The 25,638-nt window shown below is 41.7% G+C and overlaps 1 protein-coding gene across 4 annotated transcripts in view; it reads right to left on the reverse strand.

Moving 5' to 3' along the window:
- Nucleotides 1–1,235: 1,235 nt before the first annotated feature.
- slit1a (slit homolog 1a (Drosophila)) overlaps nucleotides 1,236–25,638 on the reverse strand; it is an 81,559-nt gene continuing 57,156 nt past the window's right edge. The window contains exons 11-37 of one of the 4 annotated variants that reach the window (XM_067520503.1): nucleotides 23,263–23,334; nucleotides 23,091–23,162; nucleotides 22,705–22,848; nucleotides 21,707–21,870; nucleotides 20,671–20,694; nucleotides 17,690–17,834; nucleotides 17,417–17,491; nucleotides 17,184–17,327; nucleotides 16,925–17,068; nucleotides 16,667–16,833; nucleotides 15,815–15,947; nucleotides 14,448–14,516; nucleotides 14,297–14,368; nucleotides 14,111–14,182; nucleotides 10,486–10,557; nucleotides 9,225–9,388; nucleotides 9,015–9,139; nucleotides 8,807–8,904; nucleotides 8,585–8,724; nucleotides 8,291–8,384; nucleotides 8,013–8,150; nucleotides 7,670–7,898; nucleotides 7,445–7,575; nucleotides 7,182–7,336; nucleotides 5,670–5,958; nucleotides 4,665–4,876; nucleotides 1,236–4,543 (exon numbers count right to left, since the gene is read on the reverse strand). In XM_067520503.1, coding sequence (XP_067376604.1) covers nucleotides 4,305–4,543; nucleotides 4,665–4,876; nucleotides 5,670–5,958; nucleotides 7,182–7,336; nucleotides 7,445–7,575; nucleotides 7,670–7,898; nucleotides 8,013–8,150; nucleotides 8,291–8,384; nucleotides 8,585–8,724; nucleotides 8,807–8,904; nucleotides 9,015–9,139; nucleotides 9,225–9,388; nucleotides 10,486–10,557; nucleotides 14,111–14,182; nucleotides 14,297–14,368; nucleotides 14,448–14,516; nucleotides 15,815–15,947; nucleotides 16,667–16,833; nucleotides 16,925–17,068; nucleotides 17,184–17,327; nucleotides 17,417–17,491; nucleotides 17,690–17,834; nucleotides 20,671–20,694; nucleotides 21,707–21,870; nucleotides 22,705–22,848; nucleotides 23,091–23,162; nucleotides 23,263–23,334 — 3,583 coding nt within the window. In that variant the 3' untranslated portion in view covers nucleotides 1,236–4,304. Of the gene's footprint in view, nucleotides 4,544–4,664; nucleotides 4,877–5,669; nucleotides 5,959–7,142; nucleotides 7,337–7,444; nucleotides 7,576–7,669; nucleotides 7,899–8,012; nucleotides 8,151–8,290; nucleotides 8,385–8,584; nucleotides 8,725–8,806; nucleotides 8,905–9,014; nucleotides 9,140–9,224; nucleotides 9,389–10,485; nucleotides 10,558–14,110; nucleotides 14,183–14,296; nucleotides 14,369–14,447; nucleotides 14,517–15,814; nucleotides 15,948–16,666; nucleotides 16,834–16,924; nucleotides 17,069–17,183; nucleotides 17,328–17,416; nucleotides 17,492–17,689; nucleotides 17,835–20,670; nucleotides 20,695–21,706; nucleotides 21,871–22,704; nucleotides 22,849–23,090; nucleotides 23,163–23,262; nucleotides 23,335–25,638 lie in introns of all 4 variants that reach the window. The other 3 variants (XM_067520484.1, XM_067520514.1, XM_067520495.1) reach the window with 3 other exon arrangements.

Genomic DNA, 25,638 nt, shown 5'->3' on the forward strand with positions numbered 1-25,638 from the left:
CCCTCTGCACAGAGATTCCTCCTGATTCTCTGAATCTTTTGATGATATTATTTACTGTAGATGGTAGGATCTTCAAAGTTTTTGCAATTTTATGTTGAGGGAGATTTTCTGAAATTGTAACACAATTATTAGACACAGTTTGTCGCAAGTTGGTGAACTTTGAGAGCCTCTGCCTCACGTTACCGACCTGTTGCAAATGAACCTAATTAATTATCAAATGCTTAGTTTTTTTATTTGCAGCAATTATTTTTCCAGCCTTTTGTTGCCCCTGTTCCAACTTTTTTGAGATGTGTTATTTCCATCAATTTCAAAATGAGCTAATATTTTCCATTAATGGTAAGATATCTTGGTTTCAAGATTTGATATGTTGTTCATGTTCTATTGTGAATAAAACATGAGTTGATAAGATTTGCAAATCATTACATTCTGTTCTTCTTTACGTTTTACACTTTTTTGGAATTGCGGTTATAATTTGATTCTGAAGATAACTTAATAAATTAGTGCTCAGGCAAGGTCTGGGTTAAAGAGAGTTTTTTTTTTTTTGGATCACTGTGGAGAATTACGGATGTTTATTTATGATAGGCATCAGGAAACTGTGAAATAACCTTGGAAGTGTAAGTCTCAATGTGTGCATTATGTCTTTGTGTTCAGATGTTACATTGACTTCCTTGTTTTTGCCTTTGAAGTTTTTAAGTATCCTGTCAAGGCATGTTTCAGGGTGGGAAAACATCTGCAGTAGGCTGATTTTTTATTTTTTATTTTTGGTTCAGTGATATTTTTCCCCAATTGCTATACTCTCTATTTTCCTTGTCCACTCTTGACAGAGATGTCATAAATGTCATGTAATGTGTTGGAGGAAAATATTTTGATGAGTTTATTTACTACTGTATATAATAGGTGTCTTTAGCAGCAATACTGAAGTCAAGTCTTATTAGCTGTTTCTGTAATATCACATTCTTTGAAATCAGTCACTCTTGAGTTTGAAGGATTTGTGCAGATAAATGTATGGAGGGGGCAACTTGGTCTGTCCTGTTGTTGCCGGCCACAAGAAACCTGCAGAAAATGGCCACAGGAAATATTTTTCTGTAACCAAGGATGGAGCGTGACCAGACGTAGTGGCACCGAAATTTAGTTAATGTATTTATTTATTTAATTTTTATGGAATTTAAGGGTATTTCAATATTTCCTTTTAAAACATGAATAATGTATTGACAAAATAATAAAACAACACATCCTTAAAAGCACACACATTTAAGTTTAATTAATGAAAAGAGTGGAGGTTTGGTAACATTTTGTCGGTGGCACTACATACATTCAGCATTATTGGGAGTTTTCAGTTCAATCCCACCATCAATCCTGTAAAAAAAAAAAAAAAAAAAAAAAAAAAAAGGCAAACAGACAGGACCCAACCAGCCATATTTCTTATGTTTTTGCACCAGTTCAATACAACAGAGACACTGTGTCGTTTACAATAACATACTTATGTATATAGTTGTAGATGGCAAATCTGTGCTTCTGGTCATGCGACCAAATAACTGAATTAAATCTCAATATAGCACAAGCACCACTAAGATGTTTAGAAGGAAGTTTAATGCACTAGTTCAGTGCAGAGGAAGCAAAGGAGACATGGAAAGAAAGCCACATTTGACTAAATATGCACCTTTATGAGGCACACAGCCTAAGAATTACAGTGACTGTTCATCAGTATCCTTTATAAGATCTTAAATGTTATTGTACACCACTGAGATCACATCAACAGCATGTAAAACAAAGTTAGGATGGGTAGCAATATGAATAGGAGCTCTGTGAGGTGGCATTGTACTGAGCTGAGATCAGTGTCTGCAGCCTTTCACGCTCTGAAGACACTTTAAACATTTATTTCATCAAAACGGGTAAACACAATCTCAGTCTGTAGGGAGAACAATAATTTAAGCCACCCTGATGACTGTCACTTATTTGACAGTATGCGATTTCGATATTTTACATTGGAAACTAAATGACAGCTAAAAGTTACCACTTCATGAATAAGCATAGGTCATATTTATCTATACACATTTATACATTCAGATATGACTGTTGTGTTCACTGTGATTGGCACCATTTGTTCTTTTTTGTGTGGAAAGCCAGTCAGAAATGACAGATATTAAAATGTCCAGACTTTTTCTCATTTAGTATCCGTCTGTAGTAGGCATGCGACGCACTCAGTTGCCTATTCTAGGATGGTATACCTTAACGTGGTCATTGTCTGAGGCAACTTCATCCTGTTTCTTCTGGCTTGACAGCAGCTTATGATCAGTTGAGCTTGACTACTGATGAACTAAAAAGACCTTTTTTTCTACGAAAAACATTGTTCAAATCAAAATGATAGAATACACCCAGCACAACAGGAAAATTAGCATGAAAACAATCCGTAGCCTTGTGTGGTATGGTAATTACATGGTATTGTTTAGAGGGACATATCGAAGACCCAGCTCTGAACTCTCCAGCACTTGCAGCAAATAAGGAATGTCTGAGCCAGAGAGGAGGAAAACACTGTTGTAACTCACCATTAAGTGGTATTGCTATTACACATTTATATACTGTTTCATTTCTCAGTTTTACCTTTTTATTTAATTTTGAAAATGTTTGAAATTCAGCAACAGTTACACCTTTTTCTTTGTAAAGGAAAATGTCTTTTAGATAAAATAAATAAAAACACGCACAGACTCATGAATTAGATGTAATATTCACATGGAAGACAACATATACAATATTAAACATATTTCTAGACCAATACTGACTCCATTAAAATAAGGCCAACCAGCTGCTGTATTTTTGGCCAATTAACGTAATTTACTACCATGTAGGAGCAAGTGAGATCAACAAATAAAAACACCTAGGGAACAAACTGAATGCTTTTCCACCAATCCCCAAAGCTTCCAGACTCACCTTTGAACATAGAAAAATACTATACCAAAATGAAATACAAATATATATATTAGAATCTGTTAGGTATTTCTATATAAAGGGTTGGTAGGAGGGGGTTGAGGGAGCTAAAGTTTACATCATGAGACAAAGTGTAACAAAAATAAAAAAAATCAATACAAGAAATTATGCAAAACAACACAAAATCCAGACAATGATTCTGCAACTTTTGTTTTCTAATAACATTTATAGTGATGTTAAGAAGCTCTACATGTTTGTTGGCAAACTCTTTTCCACACATGCAACAGTTTGCACAAGTTTAATACTGCAGGCATCAAGAGCAGCAGGGATAAACTGCCTCCTGCTCAAAGGGGGTGGGATTATGCAAATCATTCTATCCCTGAGGCAATGCATGCTGGGGAACCCATAACCACTTGGCATTGCTAGCGCCCAATTTGTTTGCTGTATGAACGGAGGAGATAGTTGCAGTACATGAGCCTTCTCGCTTTTCCCACTGTCTATAAATGTATGTATGCCATGCATGTGTTATCTTGTACTTCAAAGATGTGTCATGTTCAGTGCTGCTAGTCAGTGCAGTCTCTATTTTTGGAGTTTTTATGTTATGGTAGCTCACAGCAAACAGTCTATGACACCAGGCCACCTGGCCTCAAAGCCACGACATTCGCACTGGATTATGTGCCACTCTAACCATATCTTTCCTTTGCTTGCTTCTACGTGTGCATGTGTGAAATGGATGACTGTATCATGACAGAGAAATTATTACACCAAACCAATAACAACTTTAATTCAGCCCAAACTAAATCCAGCCCCATCCAGGTGAGTCAGCCAAGCTCAACTCAAGATAGCTTTGCCAAGTCAATCGGGCCAGCTCTCTTCTTATCCCTCTGTTTCTGTCTTTGTCTTTCTCTGCCTCTCTTCTGCATTTTTTTTAGCCAGGCTGGCCCCCAATGTTCTCGCTGCCTCCATGAAGTAAAGATGGTAAATGACTGTCAGAGGCCTCATAGGTGAATGGAAAATTCACACTGGGTATAATGGGTTGGAGGGATCCCTCAATCTTATTGCAACACCTTTGAAATTTCTGGACCCTTTGGAACAATGTTGCAGTTACAATGGTTTTGTTGACATTGTTGTCACTTCTGCTGTTGCTCATGATGTTGGTTGTTTCTCTGTGTTACGGTTGGGCACACACCCTTGGAAGGGGAGGAAATGTCCTATTTTACAAACATTGTTGTCCATAATATATAGATAGAGGTTTTATATATATTCTTTATAATCTCTTTCTTTCTTTCCCTTCTTCGCCTTCTTCCTGTCCTCTTTCTTCTTTCCTTCCTTTCTATCTTCTGCTGGGCAGCAGTGGCAGGAAATGTGAGCAAATGCTGCTACATGCAGCCCACGCAGCCACACTTGATGGTCTTTTCCACTTCCTCGCTGAAGGAGGTTCCATCACTGCACTCAAAGGTGTATTTCCGGCGTTTCATTCGCTGGCTGGCACAGCATGCCCCTGTGTCGCAAACTCCAGTGCACTCCACCCAAGAGACCATGCGTGTTGTCTGGCAGATGGCATAGCCTCGCTGTACCTGGTAGAAGTCTCGCACAGGTTCCCCTCTGCACTCAGACTCTGGAAAACAGGAACAACACCCACAAACATTACTATACATTTGAAAATATTTAAACACAGTAAGATTTAAGTTATTCTTTTTTTTTTTAATTTGGACTTGCTGAGGATAGAACAAACCCACCTGCATCACAGAGTTCCCCAGTGTAGCCACTTTCACAGTGACAGAAAGCATCTCCCTTGTCTGAGATCTGGCAGCGACCATGTTTGCAGGACAGGTGACGGCAAGGATTGAACAGGTCTCCCTGTTGGTTACACAGGGCACCGCGATAACCCTCCACACACTCGCAGCGGTATGACTGAGCATCCAGTGGGATGCACTTTCCATGGACACACCTAGTAAAAGACAGTAACCTTGATGAAATGAATACATGCTCAGTACATAAATTCTGTTTATGGTGTGAACATTATGGGTTTGCAGTTTTAGAAAGGGTTATTGATTGTCGGAGGGCTACAATTTAGGTGCATTTACAAACTGAAGTGCTGTATTTAAGTATTATTTTCAGTGATTTTATTTGAGTAATTTCATTTATGGTATTTTATACATCTAATTGTGTATTTCAGAGGGAAATATCCACTGAATTAATTTGACAGATATAAACAGCCGTCACATTTCACATTTAGATTTTCCACGTCTTTTCATGCTTCCAAAAAGATACATATTAGAAGACACAAAAATATGTGTAGCAGAACTTTCCTTGGTCTGTTTTCTAACTCATGAAACATCTCATGATACCTCAGATTTATCTTGAAACCCAGTTGCTGGGCCCTGATACCTAGGTTGGGAACCCTTGGACTGAGTATCTGAGTATCTAACATTGTTACAACTAGATCTACTGTACCATGACCAGCTGCAACTCTAAAATGCTGCTAAAAAAAAAAAAAAAACATTGACGGCTTTCGGCTTGTCTCTTCGGGGAGGTCTCCACAGCGAAACGTGTTCCACATGTGAATTTGGCATGAGTTTTTACGGCGGATGCCCTTGTCCTAGAATTGTTTTATTGTATTGACACATTTATTTAGGTACAGGATGTGAATACATCCTTTACACACTGTTTATTAGATTAGAAAGAAAATAGGCCACAATATTGCTCAGCAATATGAATTTCATCCCCATTTGTAAACATACTTGCTGCCCTGGCAGGGGTTTGTAGTAGGCTGGTCACAGTTCGGCCCGCTCCAGCCTGGCTGGCAGTGGCACACAGGTCCCTGGACACCATCAGGCTGGCAGATGCCATGTGCACAGTAGATCTTCCTGCAGGGCTCACAGCCCGGTACCACACCGGGCTTCATCTGGGTCTTAGTAAAGTCCTGGAGCTCATTGTTGATGTACAGGTTCTGGATACAGCCATGGAAACTGGAGCCGTTCTGGATCTGCCAGAGACGGAAAGGACCCGAGTGTACGTCCACTGGCATGCCTGCAGGAGGAGAGAGAAAAGATGTGATGTTTATATGTGTTAGTACATCCATACTGGATCACAGACAGACAACTAACACAGGGCTGGTATGAGTGCAATGGAGGAAGGCATTTTCAAACACGTGTGTCCAAACAGTGCATGTACAGTCTGCCAAATTACAACCCCAATTCAAATAAAGGTTGGGACGATGTGTAAAACATAAATAAAAACAGAATGCAACGATTTGCAAATCTCATCAACCCATATTTTATTTACCATCGAAAATAAACATAATATCAGATGTTAAAACTGAGACATTTTACCATGTCATGAGAATATTAGCTCATTTTAAATTTGATGTCAGCAACACAAAGTTGGAACAGGGTGACATTTACTATTGTGTAGCGTCCCCCTCTTCTTTTAACAAATGTATGTAAATATCAGGGAAGTGAGTGACCAGTTGCTGGAATTTTAGGAGTATTTATGTTTTAATTGGGGTTGTAGTATATGCAACTCTTTTTGAAATTGACTTTGAAATTTGGCATTTGCACCAGAAGACACATCATTTTTGAAACAAGGGAAAGCAAAAGGAAAATAGGTATGAGAAAATGTTTCTTGTAGTGTTGTATGAATAAACAACAGTACAAGACACCACATCACAGCACTAATAGTACAAAAATTGTTAACCACTCCTGAAAAACCTTACACCCACAGTCTAATAAAAGAAATATCCATGACAAGAGTGGCCAAAATACAGTAATGCAGCAGCATTGCAAACACCAACTCTGCAAAAACAAAACAAATATGAAAGAAGACTAGTAGTTCTTATGGTAATCACTAGAGGGCGACCTTTACACAAGGTAAAAAATTGTTAAACTGACAGTAGATCTATTGGACAGTTGTAAGCACCAAATCATAACCTGATTTGTATTTTTTATAGTTTTGTTTTTTATCAGTTTGTTTATTATATTAAGTATAATAAAAATCCTACAAATGACAGATTGTGAAGTTTATGATTATTTTTGGTTTGTGTATTAATGTGTGGCCCCGTAGTCATAAGGGAAGATGGGTATGGTGTGGAAGAAGGACTGGGCTCAGGCAATGGTTGAATATGGTCACATGGTTAAGGGGAGGGGCTGGTTGCAGTGGTGACAAAGCGAAGGGGGAGGGGTGATGATTGACAGTAGTGTAGTAGTTAAGAGTGCCTGCAGAGGAGGGAGGTGTGTTCTGGAGAGGGCCCCTACCCCCCACATATAGTGGAGCCTCCCCGTTGAGGGGCCGCACCGCCCCAAAGCTGTCCATTGTGGTAGGGAGACCGCCGTCAATGGACAGGTTCACCATCTGGTCAAAGGTCACCAGCTCCACTGTGTGGAACTGACCATCGTTGATAGTCTCAGTGCTGGCAAAGGAAAAGAGAAACGCCAAAAGATACAGTCACTAGAAGTCACGGGAATCAACCCACAGTGGCAGCAAAGTTGAGCCTTTCACAGGGTACATGACACCTTACCTGTAGATAGCATGTCCTGGTTGGCTGCCAGGGTCATAGCTGACCTTGACATGACCTTGGTAGAGCTCCACTGCAATATGATCGTTGTCTCCATTGTATAGTAGGATACCATTGTCCTCAGCTGTCGAAACCTTTGGAAAGGAAGATTTTGCATTTGGTGTTCAAATTTCAAGCACACAAATAAAAAATATTCACAAATCAATACGTGCATCCCTCTATAAATACCTGCAGGGTGATGTTAGCCTGAGGCCAGTTCTTCAGGTCAGATAGAAGTAGATAAGAGTCTCTGTCAATGAAGTTGACGCTGACCAGCTTCTCACAGCGTGGCCCCCCAAACTCTGGGGGACACTGGCAGAGCGCACGGCCACCTCTCTCCACACACGGGGCGTTGTTCTGGCAGTCCGCCAACTCACAGAGGGACAGAGAAGATGGGGGAACCTCACACAACTGACCACTATATGATAAAAGAGATGGTGATTTTGTTATTTGAGAAGATGGTGTCAGTAAAGCTCAGGAAATGAATTAGCCAAAAAAAAAACATTGCATATTAAATCGTTGTTTTTCTTACCTATATCCATGAAGACAGATGCAGGAGTATCCATTTAGCTCATCCACACACTGAGCTCCATGCTGACAGCGATGCTCCTTGCAGTCATTATAGTCTATACTGCAGTCATCACCAACATAACCAGGAGAACACATACATCTGCAATGCACAAACACAACACTGGAATCAAGCAGAACACAGACAAAACCGTCTCTTAGGCTGCTTAGAGTAACACGTAGTGCACCGTTCAGTTTATAGAATCATTTTCTTATGCATCTGGTGTTGCTGCGAACACTTACTTGGGTCCAGAGGAGGTAATGAGGCAGGTGGACTGATGTTTGCAGGGGCTTCGTCCTGGGGCACACACATCCTCCATTTCTTCGCACATTTCCCCTAAACACAAGAGTGTTTTTTAAAATCACAAACAGGTTTTCTGGTTAGAATATGTATACTGATTTTCTTGACTACTTATATCAAGTATTTTTTAAATGAATTTAATTATTTTCAAGGTAACATCGTATTTTATAGTGACTTATTTTGTACTGTAGGGTTCTTGGGTCAAATGTAAGTCAGACTGTGCATTATGTACTAACCTGTGTAATAGGGGGGACAAAAACAAGTGTAGTTGTTGATTCCATCGATGCAGGTTGCTCCATTCTCACAGTCATTGTCTTCGCAGTCATCAGTGTTGGTTTGGCAAGTAGGGCCCTCAAAACCTAGTGCACATGTGCAACTGCAAAAAGATAATCAATATGTTGTGTTGCCCATGAGATTAAATGTTTTTATTCCTTTGTTTACAAACTAGTCTTTGTCACCTGTATTCTCCCTCCTCATCCTCATTTACTTGGCAAGTTCCACCATTAGCACATGGGTTATTCACACAAGCATTTAGAGCTGTCTCACAGTTCTTGCCCTGGGAGAGAGCAGAGATGTTTTGCTATAGTTTTTTGCAACTTTGCATACACATTCAAGTACTCTTGAGTAGATATTCAGACTTAGATGGTAGCATTCTTCAGCTCTGACCTTGAATCCTGGAGGACAGCTGCACCTGTAGATCTCCACCAGGTCACTATGACATATGCCTTGGTTCTCACAGGGACTGGATAGACAGGGGTTACACTTGGCCAACACTGTGGCATCCACATCACCTGTGGAAATGCCAGACTCATCAGGATAAGTTGTGTGTCTATAGTAATGTTACATCGCATTTCTGTGTCAAGCACAATAACTAACCTGAACATTCAAATTTCTTTGCAGGTGTAGTGAGTAGCAGTTTGCCCTCCATGCCCTTTGGGCCAGCACAGCGAGCGATGCCAGGCTCTTTGTAACCAGTCTTCACCCAGTCAGATAGCCAGCGCAGGTGACAGTCACAGTACAAGGGGTTGGCACCAATTGCCCTGATCAAGCGGATAAAAATGTCAGTGATTTGTGATGCAAACTGAATTGTTACACCTACTTGTTGTGGCACTGTAATACGTTATTTCACCAGCAGGTGTCTCTGCAGCCCTTCTTAAAACAATCGATGTCAAACTCAATTTGGAGTTTAACACAACTACAACTCTGCTTCTCTAAATATCAAACAGATTTAAAGTTTAACTCTCAATGTCACTTTGTGACATACATCATCTGAAGGAAGTCTTCTCCATTATAAGGAAAGGTGTGAACATAAGGCACTCTTAAGCGTTTCTGTCATGGTGGTCATGAATCAATGCCGCTCTGTCCCAGTGCTGGATGCACAAACACTCCTGAATCGATGCTGTTCCATTACAGAGGAACACAGGCTCATCTTTCAGGCCAGGCCAGTAGCTGACACCTGACATCTGCTAACATGAAAGCCACTTGACTGTGACTGGGGATCAGTGGCTCCCCTCCATCCCACCCTTCATCCTATTTTCATGTAACTTTGTACCACCGTCCATAAAATGTGTTTGTTTTGTTCGCTCTGTCCTCCCTTTTTCATCTCCAGCTCTGACACTGGTAGGTTTATTGATCAGTGACTGTCAAGGGAGGGCCACCTAGGTATTCACACAGATACTTCTGTCTAGTTTTACAGATCTACAAGGCAATGGACAACCACACACAATGACCACACGCCGCACACCCAGACGGACACACACAAAATTACAGACATAAATAAACAAACCAAAACAAACACTAAAGTCCACAGACCATGGAGAATCTGTGCATGTGTGTGAGCGAATGTGTGTGTGAGTTTCGGAGATGAGACAGTAGAACCTTCTGTGTGTTGCTTTAACCACAGGACTGTGGTTGATTAAGGGGGGGGGGGGGACTCAGCTCATGCAAAGGCCACCAAAGAGGACTACAGACAGGCCACTGTGAGCTGCACTCTCCTGCTGTTTGACCAGACCCCCCTCTGTGTCTGGAACTATGTGTATGTGTGAACATGTGTGTAGACTTCACTAGTGCAACTAGTGCAGATGGTATCACATAGGCTGCCACTGGGGCATTTACTTCCATGTGTGTCATTACTTACAAGTGGGAAAGTGAGGCCACATCAGTGAAGATGCCATCAGGAAGCTCTGAGATTTCGTTGCCATGAAGGGACCTAAAGGGTGAGGAAGGAAGGAGATTAGAAATAAGGAGAATCTTTGTGAACTACTGATATATTTTATATGAAAATATTACACAATTACTACTAAGGGAGACAAAAGTATTTCATTTCAGCTTCACAAATCTTGCTACCTGCTATGGTCTGACAAAATGTTATCTTTGGAAACTATGATCAAAATTCTTTTACAATTGTACTATTTGCAAGTTCACATTTTATAGACAACACAATTAATCACTGAAATACCCAGCACCTTCATCAATAATGACAAGGAAAATTATTTGCAGCCTTATACCCCAAACAGTGTTTTCAGACAATCAAAACCAGAAATAACAGCAAAAATGTTGAGGAATATGTTAGCTTTGTGTTGGAATACTTAATGGGTGGTAGGTGGTTTGTATTTGTGTTTGAGCCTTGTGCAGCTGGCAAAGATATGAGGCTCTGTAAGTCTGGAAAAGACTGGTGTCAGGTTTCTATGTAAGTCTGGCTGGCAGGGCCAGCAAGGGTACAGAAGAAGGGGGTAGCAGAGTTGCACCATATGCATGACAGTGAAAAACGCTAAGACTGTGTGTGTGCAGAATAATAGGTTTATTTATATCCGTCCATACTGGATGGATGCATGCATGTATAATAATGTTTGAGTGTCTATACACTATTTTGTATGCTGTTATTTTCCTTGCTGCTACTATCTTGGGTGACAACCGAATTTGGCCTAATGGCTTGATGATTGATCACTGCACTAATCTGACAGGTCATTACCACTTCCGACCCTCAGCTGACCACACACTAATGTTAAATGGCTTAGTCCTCTGCAGCAGTTCATGACACACCTGCTCTCTATGGCTGGATGAAGAGAGCTGTTGTGTAAACAGACCTTAAAACATCACTTCCTTCTTCTTTTGATCTGAGATTTGCCACCAGGCCGTGGAAGAGTCAGGGGAAAAGATACACAGGGTGAAGCTGGTTAGTGTGAAGGATATAGAGCTGGGCTGGAGTATGTAAGGGAAAATCTACAATGTAACCTTCTGAGACAACAAGTTAATTGGTCTGTGTGCAGGGGAGAATGCTTATTAGTGTGGAGTGAGTGGCTAGGTTTTGGTATTCGGAGAACAGGATACTGAGGGCATGAAGCCAGCAGCAGTGTGCCAACCAGGCAGAGATCTCATGGGAGAAAGGAGCCAGGGAGTCTCCAGAAAGAAACCTGATCTCTTCTCCAACTAACATTCTCTCTTTTTGTCTGTCTTTTTCTTTTCATTTATTTTCTACATCACTACATCTGACATATGTCACCTTATCTCTAGCCTTGCTCAATTTTCAGAATGAAAATGTGTTTTTTTGTTTTTTTTTTAGAATAAACCACCTGGTTTAGTGACTAAAAAAACAACAGTGTGACAAGTTGTCCGGCTGCTTTTTTCCAATTAATCATATTAAGTGGTTCTGTGAGTCTTGATTTTGGTTTAGCTCTTGTGCTGAGGATCCTGTGTGACTGGCTTTTTCCCACAGTACTGTGTCCAACAGCAGTTTGTGAATACGTCTGTTTTGATTTCATTTGTTGCAGGCTTTGCTTTCTTTTCTCTTTATCACTTACTTTTCTCACAGCTTCCCACCAAAACCCTGGAAGGGCCACGCCCTGGCGCTGTCTCAGCTCACTCACATCACACCTAATACCCAGCAGGCCAATTAGCAGCTTTTTAATCTGCAGCTCAAACCATAACCATCTCACACACACACACACACACACACACACACACACACACACACAGACTTACACCAAAACACACTACATACATGCCAGGCTCAAACCTCTGGTCTGTTTGAAGCCCTGAGCGTTAATGATTCCTCTACTCTTTACAGCTCCGTAAAGCGAAAGGTGCAGCTTTATAAAGGCTTTTGCACCTCAGTGTGTGTGTGTGTGTATGAGTGCTCCCCACTTGTAGGCAGCTTTGGCATCTATCATGTGTTTTCTAAGAAGCTTCTAACTTTGAACTTTGAACCCAGTGTGGAGTCTTAAACTTGAAACTATTAAATGGGGCTCATTGTCGCTTCAGTTTTGTTGTGCCGCCACAGCCTTGCTTGGCCGTGGCACCAGTTGACATTTAATAGGAGGCTTTTGATTGATCACACAGTAAAGACATCAAAAGTTTTCTGCTTCATTTGGACTCCTGTATGACTGAGACAATAAGGTAGCCCAGACAGTCTGTGTGTATATGTGAGCTTGTATATGAGCCTGCATGATGTGTGTGGCATTGCAGCAGGGCCTCACATGGTGTCTAACACACTTACACAGGGAATATTTTTGAAGTAAAGGTGGCGTGAGTGAGTGAGAGCAGAAATAATGGACGCAGCTTCATTAGAGATCAAAGCAGCATGCCCGAGCTAGTGAGAAGGCATCAGCTAATGATGACTGAGCTTCACTCTCATTCCACGCTAAAAGGGCTCTTACTCTTTGTGTCTCGTAATGATTGGGGGCTTTAGTCGAATCCTGTCGTAAAAAGGCTTTGTTGAAGCTTTGTTGTCAGTACTAAAAAGTGTGCCTGCTATGAGCACACGTGGAAGGCCGATAAGTCCGCTCCCACACACATACTAACAGGCACCAAGCCAATAGATGACAAACATGTAGGCTATGCATACAGGCATCATCACACACACACAGGAGCATAAATAATCTGATAAGAAGTGGTGCTGGGCCTGGTTTCGATTTCTCCCGTGCAGAACTAAACTGTTCATTTGAGTTAAAGTGTAAAGCATCCAGCTGCTAGATATTTTGATGCGGGTCCAAAGACTGGTTTGGTTTCGTCATCTATCTGTCGAATGCATTTACATTCTACATCTCAGTTATTAAGCAGGCCAATTCATCCACAGGGAGCCTATGGTCACTGAGAGTGCACAATCAAAGACTTCGTAACTTCATAAAAGCCTGGCGGCAGCGTCAAGCCCATTACAGTTAGCGGGGCAAACATTCTCCAGTAATCAGTGTCAGAGTGATTTTGTACAGTGGCTTGTGCGGGAGCCTGTTTGGCCCTGATGGCGAGGCAGTGATGAGTTCGGGGCATTTTGCGGTGAACAGTCAGATGGGACAGATGAAGATGATGTGTGGGCAAATGTAGAAGCTGGAAGAAGCACTGCTGCTGCCCCCAAACATAGAAAATAGGTTGGAGGTTGTGTGTGTATATGTGAATTCATACGCTGTCATAACTGTTTAGACTGTGCTTCTGTCCTCTAGAGTCAATCAAAGATTCTCGGCGTCTACTGCACTGTCTCTGTAGTCAGTGCAAGCTGCAAAAATATCCTTAATAACTCATTGAAAGTGCATCTCATCTAGTTTTAGAACAGTTGTTTTTCAAAATAACTTCAATCTGATGACATTGCTGTCTCGAGCTTTGCCTCAAAATGATGTGACAACAAAGAAACATTTGATTTGCATGGGAAAAAAAGAAAATCTCATACCACTACCAAGACACAGATTTTGTATCAAAAATAGGTCTGGACTGTAGACTAACATACTAACACTGTACACACACGTACAGTATATATGCATGCATAAACTCACAGCAGTCGGAGAGAGTGCAGTCCACTGAAGGCCATTTTGGGGATACAACGCAGGGAGTTGTAGCTCAGGATTCTGGAAATGTAAAAATAATTACATATGTATGTATATAAAATTCGGCTGTCGTCATGCATCATGCAGCATATAGAAGCTCTTTGGTTTGAGGGAGTGAGGCTGGTCGGGACTTACAGAGTGGTGAGCTGGCTCATGTTAGCAAAGGACGAGTTGGTCAGAGAGCTGATCTTGTTGTTGCTCAGGTCTCTGAAAGGAAAATCAAGTCATACATTCACCATACTTATCTGCACAGTAAGAAAGAAGAGGCAGACAGAAAGAAACTTACACCAGCTGTAGATACTTGAAGGTAGACAGTTCCTTAGGTACAATACTGAATTGGTTTCCGTCTAGATACCTGAACAAAGAAACACAAACAGTTCAGCACACGGAAACTCTTTTCCCTATGCAGTTGCAGTTACAGTAAGTTAATTTCAGTTTGAACCAAACAGTAATAATGTTTTGTCTTTAAAATAAAAATTGTAAACATTTTGACACACTGCTGTATCTTATGTCTGGAAATCAAGTAGTTTTTATCATTTCTATTACATACACAAACTGGGTTATTTATCACTTTTGCTGAGCAAGGAAAACTGGGGAAAGAGAACAAATTAATCACATTTACTGGCATTTGATCTATTCAGAAGCAGGTTTAATTGTTAGTCAGCACCCAATTTTCTGGGGTGGGACGATAACACTTGTGTGTGCCTTCAGGCTTTGTGTGTGTGTGTGTGTTTACATAATGATGTATGTACAAACCACCATGGTGGACATTATGCCTGCAGGGATACAACCACTGTGATGACTGCCAACACAAAGTGCAACCAGAGGGCTGTCACCTTGATAAATGGCTGATTTAGAGGAGCGAAGCGGCAAGGGCTTTCTCCTGCTATTGTTGTTGACTGTATGGAGGGCGGGAAGAACGGGGGGGGCTGCTGTTCGTTAGGGGGGGCTTTGAGTTCAGAGATAATGATAGGTAATAATGGTGCAGAGGACACTTGGAGTAAAAAAACTCTCCATATGACTAGATGAAAGCCTAGAGTTAAGGGGCACACCTGGTCACACCTGCTGGGACAATGACAGGCCTTAAGGTTTGAACAGCGTCTGTGTGTGTGTGTGACTGTGCGCATGTGTGTGTCAGTTATTCTGAGCCACTAGAAGCAGTACTGGAAAGGTCCAGACCCATTTCATTGAAAGCTCATTAAACTGTCCTCCTGCTCCCCTGTGCTCCTGTGGACGGGCTTTGGCCTTGACACAAATATGTTTGCAAGCACATTCTCTGTGTCTCTCCCTCTCTTTCTCTCTCTCACACACATATACACACACAGAGAGATCTTTGGCTCTGAGTGTGAGAGTGACATCAGTGCTAGCCCTGAGGGTTGCAGGGAACACAAAAGAAGAATGTCTGAGAGAACTGCAGGGTTTATTGACTCCTTTCCTCTTCTCCAAATTATGAGATCTGTTTTCTTTGCCTCCACTGTTTTCGCTAACTCTTATCTCTGTCATGCCTCTTAATCGGCTCTCTTCTTTTTTATACTGTCTCTTTTGGTTTCCTTTCCAGATCTGCCTCCTTCAAAGCCAAACAAGCGAACAATACCTAGTCTCAAACTGATAAGATATAAAGTCAAATAGCATAATTATTGCCAAGGAACTCACAGTTCAGTCACATTTCTGGGGATGCCTTTAGGCAGTGTGTGGAGGTGTTTGTTACTGCAGCGCACCACTGTCTCCACGCAAGTACATTCACTGGGACACTGGGGTCTGGGCACACAACTTGACTCTTCTTGCCCTGGAAAAGAAGAGGGGACTTAGTTATAAAAGAGCAATAAAGGATGACGGAATGCCCTGTAGGGTAGAAAACAGATGGAGAACAGTCAAAAGAAGAGCAGAAAAAAGTATATAGAAGAGAGATGGTAGAAAAACTAAAGGCAAGATACTGCACAAATCCCCAAACCTAATGTTTGGGCATTGAGACGATGAAAAAAGGGGAAGTAAAAAATGTAAAAAGTAAGATAGGACAGAGAGAAAGGAGCTTCACTAATGTAATATCGATCAGTAGGAGAAAAGAATGGAGGCTGCTTGAGGCTCAGAGACAAGCCTAACATTCATTCAGGTGCAAATAGGCTGACGGGTCAATAAGACAAACAGCTCAATAGCTCCACTCAGCCCTCCATCGACCAGCAGCTTAGGAACTGCTGAGTGGCAATCTATTCAGTAAACAAAAAAGTCACACAATAGCAGTCATTATTTAAGATGATCTCAGACACTTTAAGCAGTTCTTGTCCATAATGTATTGAGGAGCAGAGTGCATTGCTAAAATCTTCATCAGTCAGACCCAGACAGGTTATTTTCACACAAAGTGGAGGTCATCTACTATTGAGAAGATGCTTATCTCTTTTCAATGAGACAGATGACTTTTTAATTTTTAGCCGAGAAGCTGCAACAAAACTTTGAAAACAGTCTAAATAAGAACATAAAGCAAAACTCTTCTCAGTACATATCACCTACCCTCCTCACAGCGGAAGTCAGGGAGAGCCACATCCTGCAGTGGGATCTCCTTAAGGAAGGCAGGACGCTGACAGCGAGGGTTACCAGTCACAATCTTCCTACTCCTTAGCCAATCACCAAGCCAGGCTAGCCGGCAGTCACAGTTGAAAGAGTTGGCCAAAAGGTTACTGGAAGAAAGTGAGTATAAGAGGAGTGGTAAGACAAACCTCAAATGCACAGTTACATATTGGCTGGAAAGTGCGATTGTAAAAGTCTCACAGGGTGGAGAGGGTTTGTAAGGTGTCAAAGGCTCCAGGAGAGATTGTGGTCAGCTGGTTGTCGTACAGAGACAGCAGACGGACATTGTGAAGCCCTGTGAAACTGTCATTGTGGACACAGCTGAGCTTGTTGTTCCTCAGCATCCTAAAAGAGAAAATTGTAAATGTTTCAGCAGAGAATATGAAACATTTCCTTGTCTTTTGGCAGACAAAACGCCAGCATCGCATGTGTAATTATGTATCGTATGTGTCTCCCTCACAGCATACGCAGTCCCTCAAGGCCAAGGAACATCCCACTTCGGACTGAGTCAATCTGATTGGCGGTGAGATGTAGCTCGTTGACAGAAGATGCACCTTCGAACGCACCATCCTCAATCTCAGTGATCTTGTTGTTGCTAAGGTTACTGTGGAAAGTAAAAAAAAAAGTCAGATAATCAAACGCAATGCTATCATGAAAGTTAAGGCTAAAAAGTCAAATAAAAGTTTCACCTACATTTTCTTCAGTTGGGAAAGGTTTTTAAAAACTCCAGTTGCCTCCAGAGTGGTTATCTCATTGTTGTTAAGGCGGCTAAAGACACAGAGATAAAAATGTTGAACCAAACAAATTTCGGTTTGAATTTCTTGTTTGCAATGTTCTCTTTCTATTCATTTTAATTCAAGGTTATGTCTCAGTTTCATTCAATCTGTCTCTCCTCACTCCATTACATTGCTTATCTCTTCCGGTTAGCAATGTACAATATGCTGTTTTTAACTTCCTTTTCCTTACAGTTCAGTGGTGGAGGCAGGGATGTGCTCAGGGATCTTGGTGAGCCTCAGGTTGGAACAGTCCACTACGTTTGACTCACAGCGGCACTTGGGAGGACACACTGGGTCACTGTTGCAGGCATTATTCAGGCGGGTGTCCTCTGTACCTGAACAAGTGAAAATTCAAAAACACACACGCAACATTCTTATAACAAAAAATGACATCAGCTTCTTCCCTATAACACGGCACCTCACTTTCCCATGATGCTCTTAGTCACGCATGTCAATAGTTTGTCCTTTTCTAACCTAAGAAGCAGCTTTCCTACCTACTCTTTAACCCAGAGGACATCATGCAGCTCTTCTACCATTCTGCTGAATGGATGAGGGTGTGAGTATGGATACACAAGGGCAGGGGTGAGTTATTTTAGAGAAGTGATAGAGTGGGAGCAGTGGGGTGAAAAGAACAGTAGCAGGGAGATTGAGATAGGGATGCCAAAGAGGATTTGGACAGCCAGCGTCAGTGAAGTAGATCACCTGAGAGAGAGGGTGGTGGGAGAGAAGTGAAAATGATGTGCAGGAAGTACGTGCGTAGACAGGTACAGATGAAAGGAAGGAAGGAGAGGAAATGTAAAAGGGGGACATAAATGTTTGAGAAAGGGGGTTAGGAAGGCAGATGACATTGAGATTGAAATGACATTTGAGTGGCAGAGGGGCAGAGAGACATTTGTCCTGATACAAGAAGAGCAAGAATGAGGCAGCGAGGGGAGTATGGGACATTTTCCTGCACCTCCTCTGTCTATGAATAGATGTTACGTGCCAAAAAGCATGCTGCCAGTTACATCATGGCCGCTCAATAATGGAACAGCTCTGGGAGCCATTTAAAACACTGCGTGTTTGTCTGTGAGCATTTGTATTGTCTCAGTGTCTGTGTATATACAAATATATGTGTCTGTGTGTGTGTGTGTGTGCATATATGCATTTAAAGGGAACAGACATGTTCTATTAGGATTTTGCTTTATGTTTTTCCTCCTTTGTGCATGCTCACAGTGGTGCGCCTCACTGCCTGGGGTTTGGTGATGACATCAGTGGGACACTATGGGGCACCCAGAACATTCAGCCACAAAAAAACTCAAGGATCCAGGCCTAAATACTAGAGTGGAGTATCAAAAATCTGTCCAGCTAAATAGTGGAGCTACATACAATAACCTGAAAGCCTTATTGTTGACTTTAGTAGAACACAGCTGGACAGTGAACCAGTAATGCCATTCACTAATAGGACTTCCTCTTACTGCCTGTGAGTGTAAAGACTTTCTGAGGCTGTGTCCCTCTATGGAGGGTGCGGACAGACACTGTAACATCGGTCATCAAGGAACTTTCCCTTGCTTAGCCGGACAACAAGAAAAAGAACAGGCATTTCCTGCTACAGAGGAAGCATTGAAAGTACAGCACAGCACTTTGATCTTAAGAATGTAGAGGAGCCGGGGGAGATTCGTGAGCCTGAGTCATCGTCATCGTCACAAGTGCGTGTTGGCGAGACTTTTGCTGTCAGCAGATTTGGAAAAAACAGAGAGAAGAGGAATGAGGTTTTTCTATCTCTAAGGCGCGAAATGACTCATTGCCGGTGTTGTGGAAGTCCTCATTATTCCCTGCAGCTTGGTTCCTCATTATATATGTATTATAGAGTCCAGTACTCTTAGTGATTGTGTGTGTGTTGAGTGCATGCGTATGTATTTAGTTTTTATCATTCAGGGTGAAATTCAAATTTATCACATTTGGCTTTGATCTTTCTTCTGCTTACACATACTCCCATTTGTTCTCTAAGCCAGTGTAGAGCTTCATCACAGCTCAGAACACAAAGACACATTAATTCACACACACACACACACACACACACACACACACACACACACACACACACACACACACACAGTGATAGAGAGTGAATCACACAAATGTCCAAACTGCAAACATACACAAACACAGACTTCCGACACACATCACTGCTCCTCCTAGTTATTTTCATGGAAGTGCTCTTGTTAAGAGGTCCGGAAACATCCACTGATAGGAATCTGGGTCCTCTGGTGGGCTTTATTTTCTTTAGCTTTAACTGATAGAAGGGACACATTTTCCTTCACTTCTCTGTCCTTCTGTCCCTCCCTTCTTTTCTGCCCCTCTTGGTGAGTGACTGTGCTCATGCCAAAGCAAAGAGCCGCTTCCTATTCACTCTATCTGCTGAGACTCTAAGGAAAACAGAGCTGAAGAGAAACAGACACTCTCACACGTATATCACATTAAAATGCACACAGTCACTCATGGGCCCTATTAGCTGCTGTCACACACATAAGTACCCAAGGTGCCACAACAACCAGCAGAAAATTTCAATTAATTTTACCCATAAAGGCTCAGTGTTTTTCCTGTGCAGACCATTTCCTTTGAAGGCCATGCTACCATTTAATGGACGATTCCCATTTCTTCTAACTAAAGTCTTTCAGAGTCAATATTTCGAGCAATGAATGAAAGAGCACCAGAATTATATATTCGGGTAAATAATTACACATAACTCTTACAATACAATTTTTACTATTGTTAATATGGTAGGTCAAACTGAAATTAGAAAACCAGTTAATACATTGTGATAGATAGACAATGAGCAGGGTAAAAATTTGCCATCCTCATTTGTTTTCTCTTTCATACAAATTTGTCAAACCTATGGGTTTATTAAAACCTGCGTGACTGCCTGCCTTATTTTTAGCAATGTCGCAATGTTCCCAGGTATAAGCAATTAACTTGCTAAATAAAATGCAATTATGGAAAAACTACAAACCTAAGGCCCAAGTTGTAATAAACTGAAACAATCCTTTAACACTGTGGGAGAATTTTTATATAAATTAAGTAGGTAATGGAAGAAATGGTGCTGCTCCATGGGTCTGGTGGATAATCAAAAAATAAAAAATAGAAAAATAGGAAGACAATGATAGGTGTGAACATTTACAAGGCACTCACCTGGGATGAAGTACTGCTCTTTGGCTGTGATGAAAAAAAAGAGGAAGGGATGTCAGTGAGACGAGTTTGGTCTACATAGCTGTGGTGTCGCTATGCTTCAGAACAGTCATATATAGAGCTTATATATGACGACACATGAATCAAAGTAAATGACAGTTAAACAGAGAAGCCTAGGACTATCTCTGTGAATGGCACTTTGGAGAAACAAGTAATGATGTTAAAAGGTGGTAAATATTTGGCTTTTGCTATGGAAAAGTGACATGAGGGTAAGAGTGAGACAGTGAGAAAGAAAAAAGAAAGCACAAAAAAAGAAGAAAAGAAAGAGAAAAACACATGTACTCATTTCTTCACCAGGTCTAGCCAAACAAATGGGGCTATAAAGAAGTGTGAAACCTCAGCATTGCAGACAGCGTTGCGCAGTGCATAAACACGAGAGAGGACACAGGATGGAGGGGGAGGGAATGGTGAGGCCTGACTATTGCAGTGCAGAGGAGTGAGTGGATAAGGTGGTGTGAAGGAAACCTGAGCCTAGCCAGCAGAGAGTGATAAGGGGGCAAAGGGGGATGGAGGGTACATAAATTGGGAGGGAAGGGAAGATGGGATTGGCAAAGGGCAGAGGAATTGTGGGCACATACCGAAACTCTAGCCCTTATACCAGCCTCGACTGGTGATCTCAGCTCACTGCGGTTTAAATGTGAAACCAGACTCACAGTGTGGTACCATAGAGGGTAAATGGAGAAATGGAGTGAGTCTCTCCTTGGCCCCAAATTCATCTGGGGAGATATTGATTGAGGAGTACCAGCACAGCAAATGATAGGCAGAGTAAATCCTTTTGCCTGGAATGATCACTCATTAAATGTGGTATGAGGTAGAGAGAATAATGCAGAGATCAAAGCCACTCCCAGTGGAGAGAAAGAGAGAAGGTAAGAGTAGAGTAGATTGACAAGTGGAATCAAAACAAAGCCTGCCTGAGAAACACAGAGTCAGAGAGAAATAAGAGGGGGACTTCTGGAGACAGGGACACTGACTGGCTTACCAGAGCAGCGGAATTTCTTGCTCTTGATCTGTCCGATACGTTTGTTTGCGAGACGTCGAGGGCTGGCACAGCGGGCGCCACTGGTCTCAATGGGGTTGGAGCGCAAGTAGTCTGCCAGCCACTTTAGATTACAGTCACATATAAATGGGTTCTGGGCCAGGTGACTGGAGAAAAAAAAAGGGGGGGGGGTAAGAGGAAAAGGTAAGGGAGGTGTGTAGAAGAAGGAAGGGAAGAAAAAAATGAGAAGAGGAAAGGACAACACATTAAAACTGGTCTTTAATTTAACAATGCTGATGCTGATGATCATTACAAATACAATGTTGCCCATAAAGTTGAAATAATTTTGTTATCAGGCGAATTCTTTTTGTTTGCTATGGTTGATTGTGTTTCAATTTTCACTGCGATATGTTTGGAAGAGATTGATAAATAAAGTTTTGAGAAGGTATACACTTTATCTATCCAGGATAAATCACACTGACACAATAATTTCACAAGAAGAGGTAAAAAATATTTTATTCCAACTTTATGGGCAACAGTCAATTATGTTTACGATATTGATTTTTGAGGAGCTCTTAGTGCCAATGTGTGCACAATGAGCCAAGGTGCTGCACTTGTGTGTCCTGTATTCAGAATGTTGAACTGTGTTTCAGACACACTAAATATGGCACTCTGGGGTCTACGACAATAAAAGTGTGTGGCTTGCCTTGGTTTTAGAAGGCATTTATTTAGCCAGAATTGACGCTCTCTGAAAATCAGTGGAGGAAAGAGTAGGTGTGATGAGTGCTGTTTTTGATCTCGATCTGACTGCAGACGCGTTGTGTGTCCATGTGTTTGTGAAGATGACAGATTTACGCTGCTCTCTAAGTCATGATTCCATTCCTGTGTTATTGCACAGACCTGTGAGTAAACAATGCCTGTGTAGGCTCATGTTTTATGGTGATGTCTCAGTATGTGCCAGAGCGTGCACAGTGGCATGTCGGTGTGTGTGTTTGACTCACAGTGTCTGTATAGCTCGTAGTGAAGTGAAGGTGCCCTTGGCAAGGGTTTGGATCTTGTTGTCGTAGAGTGATAACAGTGAGAGATTCTGCAGGTCCTGGAAGGCGTTTGCACGAACACAATGAATCTTATTGGCATTCAGCAGCCTGAGAGGAGAAGAAGAAAACAGAAAACAGTGACTGAGAAGAAGGGAGAGCGGAATGCGAGCTGCTGTCAGTTTCTGTATGCATTCATTTATTATGCATTCCATCTAGAAAAATATGCATAGGTACAAAGTTTATTTGAAGGTTATGACTCCTTTGCAGAGTGGGAGGAAAGGATGCGTGGTATTCAGTATATCCCTGCAGTGTATCTGCAGAGTGTGTGTGTTTCTGTGTGTTCCACTTACAGCAGTTGCAGGGCATAGAGGCCATCAAACACCCCCTTGGGTAGGTCGGTGATCTTATTTCCATACAGTACGCTGGGAAATCACAACACAGACTTGCTTTAGACATGGGGAATGACAACTGAGATGATATTTATGCACATACACATGAACAACTTATTTCGGGACCACTTACAGGGAGTTGAGGGAGCGCAGGCCCTGGAAGGCATCCGGAGCTACTTCTGAGATCTGGTTGTTGCTCAGGTCTCTGTGTCGAAGAAGGTCATTTAATAAGTCACAAGAATAGAGATTTTGGGAAAATTTCAAAGTTATTTTCTTGTGGCATGTTTGAACCTCATAGTCATATGGGTATCGCCATCATATGATTTTGATGTGGATGTTATGCCTCTGCTTAGCACTGCTGTGTGAGGAAGAAGCAAATCAAGTGTGAGCTGGAAGAAGATGAGTTGCAGCTCTCTCTCATATTTGATGTTGCTTCCCTTCATGGGGTTTGATGAAATCGAGTGGGCTAAACTCTCGTAACCAATAAAAACATTTACTTTTATTATTTGTGGCTTATCAACCAGTCCTGTGCTCTGTCATGCTGTGTGTGTGTATGTGTGTTTGTGTGTGTGTATGTGAGAGAAAAATAAGGGGTGCAGGGCTGAAATCCAAAGCAAAATACAGTAGACTGCTTCTGAACATAACTGTTGTTAATAGGATCCACAGGCCTCTCCCAATACGATAACCACTAAGCCTGTGTTTCTGTGTGTTTTTGTGTGTGTGTCTATGTGAGGAAATGCAACAGTAAATGAGGAGCAGTGGGAAAGAAAGTGAGAAAGACAGATGGAGAGCGAGATTTAATGGAGTATGTGGACTGAGCTCCAGTTGACTGGATACCTTTGAAGGAAAATCATCATGTGGTGAAGAAGAGGGATATTTTCTCATTTGGGGGTAACAGTTAAATAAGTACCCATTTGTCTTCTCGCAAAGGACTGAGGTTTCCTGGAAACAAAAATGCCACGAAGGAGCCAACATCTGCACTGGTGTGTGTCTGTAAACTCAGACACTGGCGTGTTTGTGTATGTGCCGGATTGTGAGGGCTGTTACTGCGTCCTTGTCTTAGGAAGCGGTTCATGTGCAGGCCATCCAAAATGAGGACAAGGTGAAAGAGAATGTCTGTGGTTGGCATTTACTGGGGGAAAAGAACACTGAGTGTGCAGAGAGGCATTGCACACATACCTGCACACACCACAAATTCAAATGCAGATCCCGACCGTATATGTACATTTTTCTGATCTAATGTTCCCTTAGAATCAAATTCTTATATTATATACTTATACTATATATATTTTCCATAACTAACACAAAAATGGAATATAAACTGTGTACATAAACATCTGAAGAGTCTGACCCCGGGCAGTGACCATATCTATCATGGTGTCTACCCACTGTGTGAAAGCGAGTGTGTTGGACACAGGGCTGAGCCAGTGAAGGCCCTTTCCCAGGTGAATCAACAGAGGCACCAACACAGACATAAGGCCAAGCATTGTTGTTGCTAAATGCCGAATAAGCAGAAGCAACAGTTCCAGGTCATGTCTCTTTGGAAAACCAAATGGCAGTGAGAAAGTATTGCTCAGTATTGACCAATTATCTGGTTTGGATAAATTATAAGAAAATCACACCTATTTGTAAAACTTTAATTTAAAACACGTTGACAGTATACTTTTTTGTAATAGTTTAATATTTATAAAAGCCAGCTGTTTAGATTCTAGGGAGGGGATCAATTCAATTCATTTCAACTTTTTTATATAGCGCCAATTCACAACAAATTCAAGACACTTTACAAAATAAAGTCAAGATTATAAAGATGTATAGAGAGAACCGAACAATTCCCCCTTGAGCAAGCACTAGGCAACGGTGGAGAGGAAAAACTCCCTTTAACGGAAGAAGCGTCGTGTAGAACCAGGCTCAGGGTGGGCGGCCAGCACTCACTTTAGTAAGTGAGAAATCCTGACATGGTTCACAGTTTGTGTACATATAGAAAAATAAACTAATGCATTTTTTTATTCTAATTGTTAATTACAAATTTCTTTTTAGTTTAAGGTGAGTAGTGTCTCACTGGTTCACAGGGAAATACACATTTTTTCATGTATGAAATATATTGATTCCCACGGAGCTGCAGTAATACAGCAGCCACTTTGGCCAATTGCTCTTTATTCACTTCAGCTGAACTTCCAACTGTCCCCTGGAGTTGAACGATAAAAACAGTGAAACATCCTTTAAAAAGGGCGCAGAAACTCCCTGACCTTCCGTTTCCTCTCCCTTCTCCCTTCTGCTATGTTGGTCAATCCTGGTGGTGTTGGAGTTATAGTTCTGGCTGAATTGTGTGCACTGGCTGGGTGAACGGACAGCTGGATGAACGAGAGAAAAACCACCGAGTCCTAAAACTACCAGCCTGTCACTGTTCACTCCCAGAGAGCAAAACCTCAGCCCTCATTCCAGCACACTCTCCGTCCCCTCATCATCATCCCAGCCGCAGTTTGCCCACGCAGGCACAGACACACACACA

The sequence above is a fragment of the Channa argus genome, chromosome 1, assembly GCF_033026475.1.
Source record: "Channa argus isolate prfri chromosome 1, Channa argus male v1.0, whole genome shotgun sequence".
Lineage (NCBI taxonomy): Eukaryota > Metazoa > Chordata > Actinopteri > Anabantiformes > Channidae > Channa > Channa argus.